The sequence below is a fragment of the Nyctibius grandis genome, chromosome 6 (genome assembly GCF_013368605.1).
Source record: "Nyctibius grandis isolate bNycGra1 chromosome 6, bNycGra1.pri, whole genome shotgun sequence".
Classification (NCBI taxonomy): domain Eukaryota; kingdom Metazoa; phylum Chordata; class Aves; order Nyctibiiformes; family Nyctibiidae; genus Nyctibius; species Nyctibius grandis.
Window position 1 is genome coordinate 1,798,403 of NC_090663.1, and position 15,999 is coordinate 1,814,401.

Consider the following 15,999-nt stretch of genomic DNA (forward strand, 5'->3'; position numbering starts at 1 on the left):
TGAAAGGAGGGTGTAGTGAGGGGGGGGGTTGGTCTCTTCTCCCCGGAAACAAGTGATGGGATGAGAGGAACCGGCCTCAAGTTGCACCAGGGGAGGTTTAGATTGGAGATCGGGGACAATTTCTTCATGGAAAGGGTTGTCAGCACTGGAACAGGCTGCCCAGGGCAGTGGTGGAGTCCCCATCCCTGGAGGGATTTAAAAGCCGTGTAGATGTGGTGCTGAGGGACATGGGTTAGCGGTGGGCTTGGCAGTGCTGGGGTAACGGTTAGATGATCTCAGAGCTCCTTTCCAACCCGAACCACCCTGTGACTCTGTGGAGGCCGGTTCGTGTGAGGGACCCGCCCATCCCGCTCCCATCCGGGCACTCCCCGCCGCTCTGCGCGCCAAAACGCCGCCACTCGGCGGCGCCCGCCCCGCCCTCCAACGGCCACGGGCGGCGCACAGAGGAGGCGGTGCCCGCGCATGCGCAGAGTGGCACGGAGACCCTCTCGGCGGGGCGGGCCCGCGGCGGCCGCTGTGAGGAGAAGCGGGAGGGCGGGCGGCGGCCATGGAGCCGGCAGAGGAGGAGGAGGATGAAGAGAGCGAGCGGGTTCTTGTGAGTGCGGGCTCTGCGGTGCGGGCGGCCTGTGGGGGAGCGCGGCAGGGAGGGGGTAGGTGCTCTGAGCAGCCCCTCAGCCCCTCTCGGGCCTTGGGGACGGGGGTGGGACTGGCAGGTTCGCTCGTATTTGTGCTTCCCTGTGTGTGTGTGTCTGTGTCTGTGGAAACTGGGCTGATCTCGCCTTCTGCCCCGAGGGGCGGTCGTCGCTGGCTGATTCTTCTCCCCCAGAAAAAGGAAGGATGCACCTGGCCTGAGCCCCCCGCACCTCTCCTGCCCGGGAGGAAAGAGGGGCTGTGACCGGCCTGGTCCTTCTCCCTCTCCACCCCCCTGCCTTCTCCTCTGGGAGAAGGGGGGCTGTAACCGGCCTGATTTTTTCTCCCCTCCTGGGAGGAGAGTGTATGTGTAATTGACCTGTTCCCTTTGTGCCTTACTCTGCCCTGGAGAGGGGTGGGTGCAGCTGGCTTGGGCACTGACCCTCCTGGGAAGTCAGAGCCAGTGGGGCTGGAGTGGCCCCATGGAGCCATTCATGCCCTAGAAGCGCTCAGACACGGCTCTGTGCACTTTGCTGTGTTCATATCAATGCTGGAGATGGGGCAGAGGAGATCTCTGGAGATTATGGGTGTCCCATCACATGCTGCCACCCCCATGTTCTGGGATCAACATCTTCCAGACCTTGCCCCTTGTGAGAGCATTGGAAAGCTTCTTTCCTGTGGTGTTGCACTGTTCTGGCACCTGGTCTTAACTGTCCTGCTCTTCTCATGGTGATTTCCAGAAGCGTAAAGGGCTTGTAGCACCTGCACAGGTTCTGACTCTTGCAAGCTGTTGGGAGGCATCTTTGTGCAGGGTACTTGAACAGCCGATGTCAGACACTTGGGTCTGGAGATGTTTGTGGATGTCACATAAACAGGTATGAGAGGACAAGCCAAAATGAAAAGTTACAAGATGGTGATTACTCCAGAGCTTTGTCCCGGAGGTGCAACAGCCAAATGGTAGATGCTGTATCAATTTTTATAAACGTTGCCAGGGAAGAGCCACCGATTGGTACAGGTTTCAGTCTCATCAGGAAAAATAATAGAAAGTAAAACAAAGCATGGAAACAACCATGTGAATAAATGTTAAAGGCAAGTCTGGCCTTAGCGACCATGTGAAATGGGAACTCAGACAGTGTAGTCTTAATTCAGTTTCCAAAAGCCTTCTGCTGAAGGACCTTCACCATATGTTCTCAGGAAGGCTAATTTACCACAGAATAGAAGGGAAGGTTCTTGCACTACTATATATTCTTTTATATATTTAAGTAGAAACGAAGTTCATTTGAACGCTGATTTACAGACAAATTTCACAGTTAACTTTATGATTCTAAGTTGTATGTGATGTTATGGACCAGTGAACTTGCCTTCTGCTTCTTGTTTTACCTTTTATTCATCATAGGTCTGTTTATTTGGATCCTTTCTGGGTGTCAGGTTTGGTTGGTTTACGATGGCAGTTGCTTCCTTCTCTGCGTTTGTTTTGTACTGTGGTTTAATTGCTGCTCTGACAACCGGAGCTCAGCTCTGGGAATACCAGACGGAGCTGAGCCAAGCTTGTTGCTAGTGTGCTGCTGCTCTTCTGGGTGAAGGATGCAGGTGCAGATAGGCCAGGCAGATCTTTTCTCTCTTTTGATATGGCTACTCTTACACCTTTATTGTATATTTCTGTTGTAAGAGGCTATTTTTGCGTTAATTTCAATTGACAAAGAGAGAATAACACTGAAAACCTGTGTTTGCAGTCTGTAACATGCCAGGCTGTGGTTTCATGGTGTTGGAGCGAGTCCAGAGGAGGGCGACCAAGCTGGGGAAGGGTCTGGAGGGTGTGACCTACGAGGAACGGCTGAGGGAGCTGGGGGTGTTTAGCCTGGAGAAGAGGAGGCTCAGAGGTGACCTTAGTGCAGTCTACAACTACCTGAAGGGAGGTTGTAGTGGAGTGGGAGTCGGCCTCTTCTCCCAGGCAACTAGTGATAGGACAAGAGGACACAGCCTCAAGCTTGGCCAGGGGAGGTTCAGGTTGGCCATTAGGAAGCATTTCTTCTCAGCAAGGGTCATTAGCCATTGGAAGGGGCTGCCCAGGGAGGTGGTGGAGTCACCATCTCTGGAGGGGTTTAAGAAAAGCCTGGACATGGCCCTTAGTGCCCTGGTCTAGTTGCCATGGTGGTGTCAGGGCAATGGTTGGACTTGATGATCCCTGAGGTCTCTTCCAACCTGGTTGATTCTGTGATTCTGTAACCAACATAGTAATACTTTTTGCTGTTTGTGCTATTTCTTGGTTTATCAGTGAAAACACTTTTTTCCCCCTCTTTTAGTTTACTTTTGATTACGAGCATGATTGAAGCACTGTCCTGCAAACTTTTTGATTCTACATTTAGTTAAGCATAGCTATTACAAACAGGATCCAGCAGGATCAAGTCTTTGATTCTCAAATCCTGCAAATTGATAGCTACATTCCCAAAAGTCCATCATTAATAGTTTTTCTTTCTCCTTTTTTTTTTCCATTAAGCTAAGTAGAAATATCAGAATAAAGTACTTCTGACAGAGGTACCTTTTATTTCAATGGTGACTTAGTGTGGAAAAGATAAAGGAATGAGCATTTTTGTAGAAGTCAGAGGATGGTACAATACATATTACAGCTCTTGTACGTAGAAATCTAAAAATCAGGGGATACTCATTGCTTTTTTAGTGGTCCAAAGCTGAGAATAGAAAGAAGTAGTTGACCTTCTCATTACATAAAAGCATTACAGAATCACAGAATCACAGAATCAACCAGGTTGGAAGAGCCCTCTGGGATCATCGAGTCCAACCGTTGCCCTGACACCACCATGTCAACTAGACCATGGCACTAAGTGCCATGTCCAGGCTTTTCTTAAACCCCTCCAGAGATGGTGACTCCACCACCTCCCTGGGCAGCCCCTTCCAATGGCTAATGACCCTTTCCATGAAGAAATGCTTCCTAATGTCCAACCTGAACCTCCCCTGGTGAAGCTTGAGGCTGTGTCCTCTTGTCCTATCGCTAGTTGCCTGGGAGAAGCGGCTGACTCCCACTTTACTACAACCTCCCTTCAGGTAGTTGTAGACTGCACTAAGGTCACCTCTGAGCCTCCTCTTCTCCAGGCTAAACACCCCCAGCTCCCTCAGCCGTTCCTCGTAGGTCAGACCCTCCAGACCCTTCCCCAGCTTGGTCGCCCTCCTCTGGACTCGCTCCAGCACCTCAACATCTTTCTTGAAGTGCGGGACCCAGAACTGGACACAGTATTCAAATGTTCATAGTAGAATTATGATTTGGACAGCAAATGGTTAAGGAATTTTTGCACAGGAATGAAAATAAGATGTCTGAGCTGCCTTGTGTGCAATGAGCTGTTCTGACATCTCAGGTAGATGCTTAAACTGAGTTTTGTCTTTATTTGCAATAAGTAGAGAAGAGGTTGATGCTTGGAGGAAAGTTAATAGTTTTAATTAGTAGCTGTTAGAGGGCTGAAGTGGCTGTAGCAGTGTTACCATTAGGAATTCAGTATGTTCTTATAATTGGAAATTAGACTCTCATCTAGGGTCCCTTTCCCACGAGAGGCTGGACCAGATGATCTTTTGATGTCCCTTCCAACTGAGCTATTCTATGAAACCCAAAATAATTAGTTCTGATTTAATAGAAAGAGGAATCCAGCAAAGAAATGGGATAACCCCATAGTTTCATTTAAATCTTCCTTCTTACTCTGTGTGCCTCGTAGAAGAACTTATGGGTGAGAGGTAGTGCCTGGGGTGGTGGAAGCTCAAGAAAGCTACTGCTTAGGTAAACCAAACGTACACCCTGGCCAGACCTATGGACTTGTGTATCTGAGGGGGGTGGTGGAGCTGGCTGATGTCATGAAAGGCTTCTCTCTGTCACCTTTGAAAGGTTGTGATGACGGGGAATATTTATGATAACTGGAAAAAGGTGACTGTTACACTCTTTTTCAAGAAGGGCAGGAAAGAGGACCTGAAGAGCTACTAACCAGTCAGCCTAGTGTGGTGGGTTGACCCTGGGTGGACACCAAGTGCCCACCAAGCCGCTCTCTCCCTCCCCTCCTCAGCTGAACAGGGGAGAGAAAATATAATGAAAGGCTCGTGGGTCGAGATGAGGACGGGAGAGACCACTCGCCAGTTACTGTCACGGGCAAATCAGACTTGACTTGGGGAAAATTAATTTAATTTATCACCAATCAAATCAGAGTAGGGTAATGAGAACTAAACCCAAACCTTAAAAACACCTTCCCCCCACCCCTCCCTTCCTCCTGGGCTCAACTTCCCTCCCAAGTTCTCTACCTCCTCCCCCCGAGTGGCGCAGGGGGATGGGGAATGGGGGTTGTGGTCAGTTCATCACGTGTTGTCTCTGCTGCTCCTTCCTCCTCAGGAGGAAGACTCCTCACACCTTTCCCCTGCTCCAGTGTGGGGTCCCTCCCATGGCAGACAGTCCTCCATGAGCTTCTCCAACATGAGTCCTTCCCACAGGCTGCAGTTCTTCACAAAATGCTCCAACATGGGTCCCTTTCACAGTCTGCAGTCCTTCTGGAACAGACTGCTCCAGCATGGGTCTTCCACGGGGTCACAACTGCCAGCAGACCTGCTCCAGTGTGGGCTCCTCTTTCCACGGGGCCACAGGTCCTGCCAGGAGCCTGCTCTAGTGTGGGCTTCCCTCGGGGTCACAGCCTCCTTTGGGCATCCACCTGCTCTGGTGTGGGGTCCTCCCTGGCCTGCAGGTGGGTATCTGCTCCACTGTGGACCTCCATGGGCTGCAGGGGCACAGCCTGTCTCACCGTGGTCTTCCTCACGGGCTGCAGGGGATTCTCTGCTCTGACCCTTCCTTCTTCCCTGACTTTGGTGCCTGCAGAGTAGTTTCTCTCACATATTCTCACTCCTCTCTCTGCTGCTATTGTTCTGCAGCAGTTTTTTGCCCCTTCTTAAATAAATTGTCACAGAGGCACTACCACTGTTGCTGATGGGCTCAGCTTTGGCCAGCATTAGGTCCATCTTGGAGCTGGCTGGCATTGGCTCTGTCGGACATGGGGGAAGCTTCTAGCAGCTTCTGACAGAAGCCACCCCTGTAGCCCCCCTGCTAGCAGAACCTTGCCACGCAAACCCAATACACCCAGTCAGCTGTTCCTCAGGGGTCAGTCCTTGGGCTAGTGCTGTGTAATGTTGTCCCTGGTGACCCAGGTGGATGGGGTGAATGCACTCGCATCGAGTTGGTGGATGACAGCAACTTGGAGGGTGTGGGTGATATGCTGGAGGACAGGGCTGCCATTCAGAGAGACCTTGGCAGGCTGGATTAATGGCCCAGGAGGAATCTCATGAGCTTTAGCTATGAAAAATGCAGAGTCTTTCTCAATGAGAAAGAAAATCCCTGTACATCAATACCAACTGATGGTCCTTCAGAGAACCTGAGGATCTGGTGGACAGCAAGTTGAATGTGAGTTGACAGCTCGCTCTTTGGAGCAATGAAGGCCTGCCTTGCATTGGGCTGCATTAGTGAGAGCGTAACTGGCAGCTGGAGGGAACTGAATATTCCTTCTTCTTGGCCACAGCAGGATCCTGTCTCCTGTTCTGGGCTTCCAGGACAAGGGAGAGGTCAACAAAGTGGCCTGATCCTGGCAGAGGCCACCAAACCAGTCAGGGGGTTGGAGTACATGTCCATGAGGGGACGCTGGGTTTTGTTGGCCTGGGGAGGAGGAGGCTGAAGGTGAGGACCTGGCAGCCGTGCTTCCCTGCCAGGGGTAGGGTTTAGAGGAGGCAGAGGAAAACTCTTCTTGGAGGTGTACAGTGACAGGACAGGCAGCAGTGGTGATGTGTTACAGTAGGGAGAAATTCTAACTGGAGACAAGGAGTTTTTCATGAGGAGGGTGGTGAAGTGCTGGACCAGGGCCCACAGAGGTGGTCGAATCTCCATCCTTGGACATAGTCGCAAGTTGACAGGATGAGGCCTGAGAACCTGATCTAGCCTTGAAGTTAGACCTGCTTTGAGCAGGAGGGTGGGCTAGGTGACCTCCAGAGTCCTTCCACCGTAAGTTACCCTGTGATTACATGAATAAACTTGTGCTTCGGGCATTAAGGTGTATTACAGTAATCGGATTTCAGGTTCCCTTGCAGTGCCCACTCTGAACAGAGTGCTGTCAGCCTTGGGAGCCTTCAACTCCTTCGAAATGGAGCAAAAAACAGGCAGGCTTGTTGCAGGTCAACAGTGATTAATTTTCCAGTTGCCATTTTATGACACTCCATAAAGCCATTGATGTTATAAACTTGACAGTGGAAACTACTATTTTTGAGATTCAAAATGACACGCTGGCAGTCACAGAATCACAGAATCAACCAGGTTGGAAGAGCCCTCTGGGCTCATCGAGTCCAACCATTGCCCTGACACCACCCTGGCAACTAGACCATGGCACTAAGTGCCATGGCCAGTCTTTTCTTAAACACCTCCAGAGATGGTGACTCCACCACCTCCCTGGGCAGCCCCTTCTAATGGCTAATGACCCTTGCTGAGAAGAAATGCTTCCTAATGTCCAACCTTTGCAATGTGAGTGTGTATATACAGGTTACCTTTCTGGAACGCTTTCGCGCATCCTTGACAGTTTACTGTGTCATGAATCTTCCTCTGTTGTATCTGAGATCTGCTGCGCTGGTTCTGATCTCTCATAGCCATTCGAAAGCCCAAGGTTCGTTGCACAAAAGTAATAAAACAGTTCATCGTTTACCCAGTGCCTGATGTGCTGGTTGGTGGTGCTTTCATAGAGTCACAGCGTGGTTTGGGTGGGAAGGCACCTTAAAGATCATCTAGTTCCAACCCCCTGCCACGGGCAGGGACACCTTCCACCAGACCAGGTTGCTCCAAGCGCCATCCAACCTGGCCTTGAACACTGCCAGGGAGTTTCGTGCCAGGAGAGAATGGCGTGGGTCTGCAAAGTACTGCTAGCACACGAGTCCTTATGGAAGAAACAAGGTTCAGCTTAAATAATTGGTGTTTCTCATACCTGACAGTACCAAATCATTGTTACATTTTTCTGAATAATATTTTTGAAATCTATATTATTTACTGATATGTTTTTTGATGAACTTCTAGTGCTGAACTATTTGCAGACAATGGGAATTTTGTTATTCATTTCAGTATCACAGAATCACAGAATCACAGAATGTCAGGGATTGGAAGGGACCTCGAAAGATCATCTAGTCCAATTCACCTGCCGGAGCAGGATTACCTAGACCATATCACACAGGAACGCGTCCAGGCGGGTTTTGAATGTCTCCAGAGAAGGAGACTCCACAACCTCTCTGGGCAGCCTGTGCCAGTGTTCAGTCACCCTCACTGTAAAGAAGTTTTTCCTCAAATTTAAGTGGAACCTCCTGTGTTCCAGCTTGCACCCATTGCCCCTTGTCCTGTCAAGGGATGTCACTGAGAAGAGCCTGGCTCCATCCTCATGACACTTGCCCTTTACATATTTATAAACATTAATGAGGTCACCCCTCAGTCTCCTCTTCTCTAAGCTAAAGAGACCCAGCTCCCTCAGCCTCTCCTCAGAAGGGAGATGTTCCACCCCCTTAATCATCTTCGTGGCTCTGCGCTGGACTCTCTCTAGCAGTTCCCTGTCCTTCTTGAACTGAGGGGCCCAGAACTGGACACAGTATTCCGGGTGCGGCCTCACCAGGGCAGAGTAGAGGGGGAGGAGAACCTCTCTTGACCTGCTGACCACACCCCTTCTAATACACCCCAGGATGCCATTGGCCTTCTTGGCCACAAGGGCACACTGCTGGCTCATGGTCATCCTGCTGTCCACTAGGACCCCCAGGTCCCTTTCCCCTACGCTGCTCTCCAACAGCTCTGCCCCCAACTTGTACTGGTCCATGGGGTTGTTCTTGCCCAGATGCAGGACTCTACACTTGCCCTTGTTATAGTTCATTAAATTTCTCCCCGCCCAACTCTCCAGCCTGTCCAGGTCTCTCTGAATGGCTGCGCAGCCTTCCGCTGTGTCAGCCACTCCTCCCAGTTTGGTGTCATCAGCGAACTTGCTGACAGCGCACTCTAATCCCTCATCCAAGTCATTAATGAATATATTGAATAGAACTGGTCCCAGTACCGACCCTTGAGGGACTCCGCTAGACACAGGCCTCCAACTGGACTCAGTCCCATTGACCACTACTCTCTGGCTTCTTTCCTTCAGCCAGTTCACAATCCACCTCACTACCCGATCATCCGGACCACACTTCCTCAGTTTAGCTGCGAGGATGCTGTGGGAGACCGTGTCAAACGCTTTACTGAAATTGAGATAGACCACATCCACAGCTTTACCACCATCTGGTAAGTGCAGTAGCTGGACTTAATTTAGATGAGATATCAGGAAGAAATTCTTTGCTGTGAGGGTGGTGAGACCCTGGCCCAGGTTGCCCAGAGAAGCTGTGGCTGCCCCCTCCCTGGCAGTGTTCAAGGCCAGGTTGGATGGGGCTTGGAGCAACTTGGTCTGGTGGAAGGTGTCCCTGCCCGTGGCAGGGGGCTGGAACTAGATGGTCTTTAATGTCCCTTCCAACCCAAACGATTCTATGATTCTATGATGATTAAATGCTAACAATTTTCATGCAACTTGTGGTACTGGGCTTCTGGCAAAAAAAAAAATCTCTGAGGTGAAAACTTATTCTGCATTTGAATGAGATTTTTTTTCTTTGCGTTCTCACACAGAAAATAGGGTTGATACAGACCATAAAGCCACAAGATATGAAATTGTTGGGTTATTGTGAAATACAGTCGCATTTATGTAGCATTAAGGGAATTCTGAGTTTGCTTATAGCCTCTGAAGTGCTTTTGCACAACAGTTGCTTTGCTTTTCCTTGACTGTCCATTACAAGCTGATAATTGCACCCTGATGGGAACAGGAAGGTGTAAGACAGTGTGACCTACACACTCTATGTTCTGGCAAAATTGTTCCTTCCATCTTCAGGGACACAGTGGTCAATTCCATGTTTTAACAGGTAAGGATGTGCCTGTTTCGCCATGGTCCTTTGCTCCTTCCCCACAGCTGGGGAGGACCCTGCCCTGCAGCAGTGGGTTGCTGAGTCCAAGTGGCATGAGCCTTGCACTGCACTGTGGGGACAGGTGGTGGCAGGGTCCTCACACCTCAGTTGTCCCAGAGTGGGGACAAAGCCATGCTGCAGGCTGGAAAGCTTTAGGTATTCTCTGTGACAACTTTTTATAGCGTTTTAAAGGTAATTGGCACATACAATTTGAACATAAACTGATGGACAAATAAGAACTAGAACCTTTTAGTATGTACTACAAGGTGTGCAGCTATGAAGAAACCTCCCAACAACCCCATGCAGTTCTCCAGGCTGGCGGAAGAGTGGTTAGAAAGCGGCCTGGCGGAAAGAGCCCTGGGGGTGCTGATCGACAGCCGGCTAAACATGAGCCAGCAGTGTGCCCAGGTGGCCAAGAAGGCCAATGGCATCCTGGCCTCTATTAGGAACAGTGTAGCCAGCCGGTCTGGGGAAGTGATCGTCCCTCTGTACTGGGCACTGGTGAGGCCGCACCTTGAATCCTGTGGGCCCCGCACTTCAAGAAAGATATTGAGGTGTTGGAGCGAGTCCAGAGGAGGGCGACCAAGCTGGGGAAGGGTCTGGAGGGTCTGACCTCCGAGGAACGGCTGAGGGAGCTGGGGGTGTTTAGCCTGGAGAAGAGGAGGCTCAGAGGTGACCTTATTGCAGTCTACAACTACCTGAAGGGAGGTTGGAGTGAAGTTGGAGTTGGCCTCTTCTCCCAGGCAACTAGCGCTAGGACAAGAGGACACAGCCTCAAGCTTTGCCAGGGGAGGTTCAGGTTGGACATTAGGAAGCATTTCTTCTCAGCAAGGGTCATTAGCCATTGGAAGGGGCTGCCCAGGGAGGTGGTGGAGTCACCATCTCTGGAGGTGTTTAAGAAAAGCCTGGACATGGCACTTAGTGCCATGGTCTAGTTGCCATGGTGGTGTCAGGGCAATGGTTGGACTCGATGATCCCAGAGGGCTCTTCCAACCTGGTTGATTCTGTGATTCTGTGAAAGGATTTCAGTCATACGTCTTTTGCGTCCAGTTATTCAGCAGATGTGCCTGGGGTTTGTAGGGTGGGGACTTCTCTGCATCTATATACAAAACTGGATATACAGACAGTCGAATTCATGCTTGTCTGAAATATAAACCGTTCTTTATTTAATTATTAATTGTAGTTTTTATATTGTGCGCTTATTTATCTACTAGGAGTAGGCAATAAAAGCACAGAAATGCAGGAATTTAGAACAAACTATTTGAAACCACTTGAAATAAATTGTTAAGAAAATAAATAGTAGATGGTGAGGCCTAGAGAATCAGTAGATAGGGCTATGCTGGAGAGAGTGGTAAATGCTTTGGAAAATGGTATGAGAATCAGGAATGTTCTTGATGTAAAGGGGAAAAATAAGTCCTGAAGTTAGCAAGATGAAATCCAACAAAGGCAAGTTCAGAGTGGGATCTGCCTTTAGCACTGTTACGTGATCACCATAATTTGGTGTAAATGCTCGCTGATGGTGGAAGAGTTGGTCCTGAACTCCACTGCCTGTTTTTGCAGGGTGGATGATTTTGGAGCTGCATGTTCAGACAGATAAGGAAGCTGAAACACAGATTGATACTGAATTAACCTGGCCATGTACCTCTGATTTTTAGGAGGGAGAAATGAGATTAAGTGAAGCGTTTGGAAGAAATTATAGTTTATTTCTGATGTTTTGAGAAGATCAGACTGTTAGAATTACTCATCTAGGAAGTTCTCTTTCCCATAGCTCTCTAGATATTTTTCTTTATTGTGCTGTGTTCTATTGTGTGATATTTTTCCTGGCATATTTTCAGTGGTCTGTAGGTCAGAATAAAGTAAGAAGAGCTAAGGCTGGATATTCAAACTTTCAGTGGTTCAAAACTGAGAAACAGTCATATTTCTTTCTATGAAACGTGGCATCAGTTAAGAACGCCAAACAGGAGCTGCTGTTCCTCCCATCTAAGTTAATGCCACTGTGTTGTGTGGGGGTGGTTGTAGTTGTTCAGCTTTATTTTTGTCTTTTCCTCTCATTCTGTATTTAGCAGCAAAAGCTGATTTTTGATGTATTGGATTTCAGGAAGAAAAACCTTGTTAAATTTTCTTCATTTGAGTTTAATTATATGGAAGCCCTCAGAGATGATTATACTAATTTACTAAATCCTGATGCGTTTTTTGCTTGTGACTGCTTTATGTACCCTGTGCCCTGGTACACACAGTGCTAATACATGGCAGATCTCTTCCATTGTGCTGTTTCTTTAATATTTCTCTTTCATTGGGGGTTAAAAATGAAATAATGAAACAGAATGTGCTGTTGCCTGTTTGCTTCCTTCCAGCTGCCAACCCATGAGGTCCTAGTGACTTGACTGTCTTTGAAAAGGAGACGTTATGTCCTTTATGGTGTTTTGGTAATGCTGTGTCAGGTTCCTTTCCAAATGGATGCAAGCGTGAGAAACTACAGCTGATGCGTGTGTGGGCCTCGAGCCCTGCCACTGTGAGCTGGGACATTTGTGATGTGAAAACACAAATCAAGCTCCGGTGCTAGCAGGAGAATCCTACTTGTGTGGGAAGTATTTGACTTTGGGAAGTGATCATCTTTCCTTAAGGTCCTCCTATTGCTTCAGTATCTCAAGCATGATTGGCTTTTCACAGAATCACACAGAATCACAGAATCAACCAGGTTGGAAGAGCACTCTGGGATCATCGAGTCCAACCATTGCCCTGACACCACCCTGTCCACTAGACCAGGGCACTAAGTGCCATGTCCAGTCTTTTCTTAAACACATCCAGAGATGGTGACTCCACCACCACCACTTTTCATGTTCATGATGCTGTAGCATTGCTGGGACAATGACAGCAGCTACTTACACGAAATATTAAAATAGGTAAAGGGCATCATGTTATCAAACTGTGATACAAACATTTATTTCATATCTTATTTCACGTTCTCATTCAGGCTTTAATCTCCTTGGCTTGTGATGCTGTGAGTGTTCTTCTTTTTGACTTTCTCTCATAACCTACAGGCAAAGACAGATGAAATTTTAGAGCATCAAATAGATGTTTGCAGCATTATGGCCAGATCAGACTACTCGGGGAATCAGCTCTGGCACTGGTTTGCCATATTGTTGTACGCTAAGTTCTCTGTGCCTAGTAAAAGGAGGATAAATATTTATCATGTACATTCTAACGTGCTGTGAATCAGTTTTTATGAAACATTTTTGGGTCTTTGCATGGAAAGCGCTATGTAAGTACTCTTAGCGATAGTAATACTGCTTTGATTCCTTCCTGCTCCTTTGGGTGACTGAGTATTTGAGCTTTTGGCAGCTCTGGATATAATTGTACTGCGAATCTTCTAGAATATTGCTATTTGTAGTAATCACATCATAACTCATTAGCATTTCTCCACCAATTTCTTCTAGAGAAATCTGCATATGATACATTTCTGGCTCTGTTTTCCCAAAATAAGACTGGTCGAACCTATTCCAAATTCTAATGTGAAATGAAATGGGTTTTGAAAACTGTGAGTGCTAAGGGAGCGTTGGGGAGGAGGGAGTACTTCTGGGACAGAAATTTCCACAAAGTGGAAGCTCAGTTGTCCTTTATCCTTCTCCTCACATTTTATTCCCATTTACCTTAGACTTGTTCAAGCTGAATTCTGTCTCCAAAGAACATTCTTGCTGACTTCAGTTGATAGTGAATTGTGCTGGTTTTTTTTTCATTCTATAATAAAATGAAAGTTGCAGTCTACAACTACCTGAAGGGAGGTTGTAGTGAAGTGGGAGTCGGCCTCTTCTCCCGGGCAACTAGCGATAGGACAAGAGGACACAGCCTCAAGCTTTGCCAGGGGAGGTTCAGGTTGGACATTAGGAAGCATTTCTTCTCAGCAAGGATCATTAGCCATTGGAAGGAGCTGCCCAGGGAGGTGGTGGAGTCACCATCTCTGGAGGTGTTTAAGAAAAGCCTGGACATGGCACTTAGTGCCCTGGTCTAGTTGCCATGGTGGTGTCAGGGCAATGGTTGGACTCGATGATCCCAGAGGGCTCTTCCAACCTGATTGATTCTGTGAAAATATTTTGGTATCAGGTTAAGATAGAAAGCTACAGGTAGAAGAAACCTGTTCAGATGATGAACAGGTTTTTCTTGCAATGTTGTGACAAAGAATATGTCACTCCAGGTGTGTTGAAACTGTATGGAAAAAGACTAAAATTCAAAGTTTGGCTATAAGGTTTAATGAAATCATTGTCTTGGTCATATTTTGTTTAGATTGCCAGTCAACATTATTTTTTTTTTAATTAGTAAGCTTTGGGAACTGAATAATTCTCTTCATATGAAGTGGTTCCTCTGGCATGCTTCGGGTAGAGTGAGGCAAGTCTGCGATGCAACTGCTGCAGCATAGAAAAAGGATTTTAATTTAAGTGCCTGACAGGTATACGAGTAATTAAAGGATTTTGAGAGGAATTGCTCACCACAGGCTAAAGAAGGTCATTTTAAAAGGGAGAATAAAGAATAATATGTACAGTTTGGTTGTTTAGTCTTTTGTTCATTGTGTGCATCTTGAATGCTGTCATTACTCATCCGTTCCAATATCCTCTGGAACACCCACTTAATTAGCTATGCTCAGCATATCTAAATAAAATCTGTACCTTTTTTTTTTGGAATTAGTTTTCTAATCACAGTATGGGTCCCTTACCTAATTAATTTCCAGTACCTAACGCTATTAATTTCCAGTTGGATTAATAAAATTGCCCTTTTCTGAAGATGCATAGTATGCAACCAAATTTTCAATAATAGGCCTTAATTAAATTACCAAATAGCTACTGGAATGCTTTGCTTTCAGAGCTATTGTCACGTACATTGTAGTGCTGCTTCTTTTAATGACTTGATTAGTACGAACAATAGGAACTAGGGGAATGCAATAGGGATTGAATATATGCATCCAGGCTACAATTATTATCTTTAGTCCTGACACAAAGCCCAAACAAACTTATGTTGTGCGGGGAATTAATTTGCAAGAGTAGTTTCTGCCTGGTTGCGTCCTTGTTTCCTAGGTGTGATTGCCATTCCAAGTAATTTTCTTGACAGTAAATGTTTTTATTTCAGTGGTGCTGTTTTGTGGAAGGATTTAAGATCCATATGGTACTGGAATGCTGGAAATTGTTGTCCTTCCACAAGCTAAAATCTGTGAAGTAACTACATAGAGTCGGGGTTTTTGTAACTGTGCCTAAAGATGCTCAACGATGTTCTTTAGTTTGCAGTCGGCCGTTTGAGCAAGTGGCTTATTTTAAAGGAAAAAATGGGCATTTAAAGGGTAAAAGGAAAAAACCTGAGTTGGAACCCCACCTTACAAGTGAAGGGGGCTGCAGTTCCCAGGGAGGAGGAGTTTAAGGGTTACCTCTTCATGGACAGAATTGGGGCTGAAGCTGACGGGAGCCCGTGTGTGCTTTGCCAGATAAAATTTATCTGTTTAGTTACTTCCCCAGTAATCCCAGTGCAAATTCTTTAATGAATTACATGAACTAAAGATGCTCCTTTCCATTTGAACATGATCTGAAAGTCTTTTTCTTAAAATGTACCACTGCCAGCACCAGTCCCCTGACCAAATGCTCTTCAAAGGCAAGAGAAGTTCAGCCTGTCTTCAGCTCTGCGTGTTCTCAGACTTAGTAAGGGTGAAAATAAGGCCCAAACTCTCTGTAGATGATGACCCAGCCACTGGCTAGTGATTATTTCAGGTGTCTCTTAAACAGGTGAGTCAGAATTGAAGGGGTTTTCCTGAGCTTATCGCTGAAATTTGTAAATCCACTGTCTCTCTGGTAGAATTAATGGCTTTTTAGGAAGATAAGGGGTGAATAAAGATTCATTTGTGATGGCTGTAATTTTTTTGTAGATGGATTGAAGTTATTATGTTTTGTATAAGAATCATATTCAACTTGGGTGCCATAAATAGCCAAGAGGGAACTCACCTTTCTTAAGCTCCATTACAGACTAGCAATCTTGTAATAAATTAAAAAAATCTTAAGCTTTTATTCACACCCTTTCCAGCTTTTAAGAAGAACGAAACAGAATTCAGGTATCACTTTAGCTAATCTAATCGGTAATATTAACTTTTAAATAAAACAATCTCAAATGCTGAATTTTACATGTTTATTTTACACTGAAACAAGTCTGTGTTCTGGACTTTCCTTTAAGCTTGTGTCTGATCTCTTCTCTTAGAATGTAATTCATGTCTTCATGACAACTCTCATGGCTTGCTTTTTTTGTGGTAAAGGTTGCAAATGGTATACGCAGTCCATCAAGGTAGATCTGTGCTCTGAATGGAAATTTCCAAAA

General features: G+C 46.8%; 1 protein-coding gene across 4 annotated transcripts in view; it reads left to right on the forward strand.

Moving 5' to 3' along the window:
• The first annotated feature begins 527 nt into the window (after window positions 1–527).
• Window positions 528–15,999, forward strand: part of ALMS1 (ALMS1 centrosome and basal body associated protein) — an 87,167-nt gene continuing 71,695 nt past the window's right edge. For all 4 annotated transcript variants that reach the window (XM_068403963.1, XM_068403964.1, XM_068403965.1 and 1 more), the window contains exon 1: window positions 528–595. In XM_068403963.1, the coding sequence (XP_068260064.1) occupies window positions 548–595 (48 nt within the window). In that variant the 5' untranslated portion in view covers window positions 528–547. The remainder of the gene's footprint in view (window positions 596–15,999) is intronic.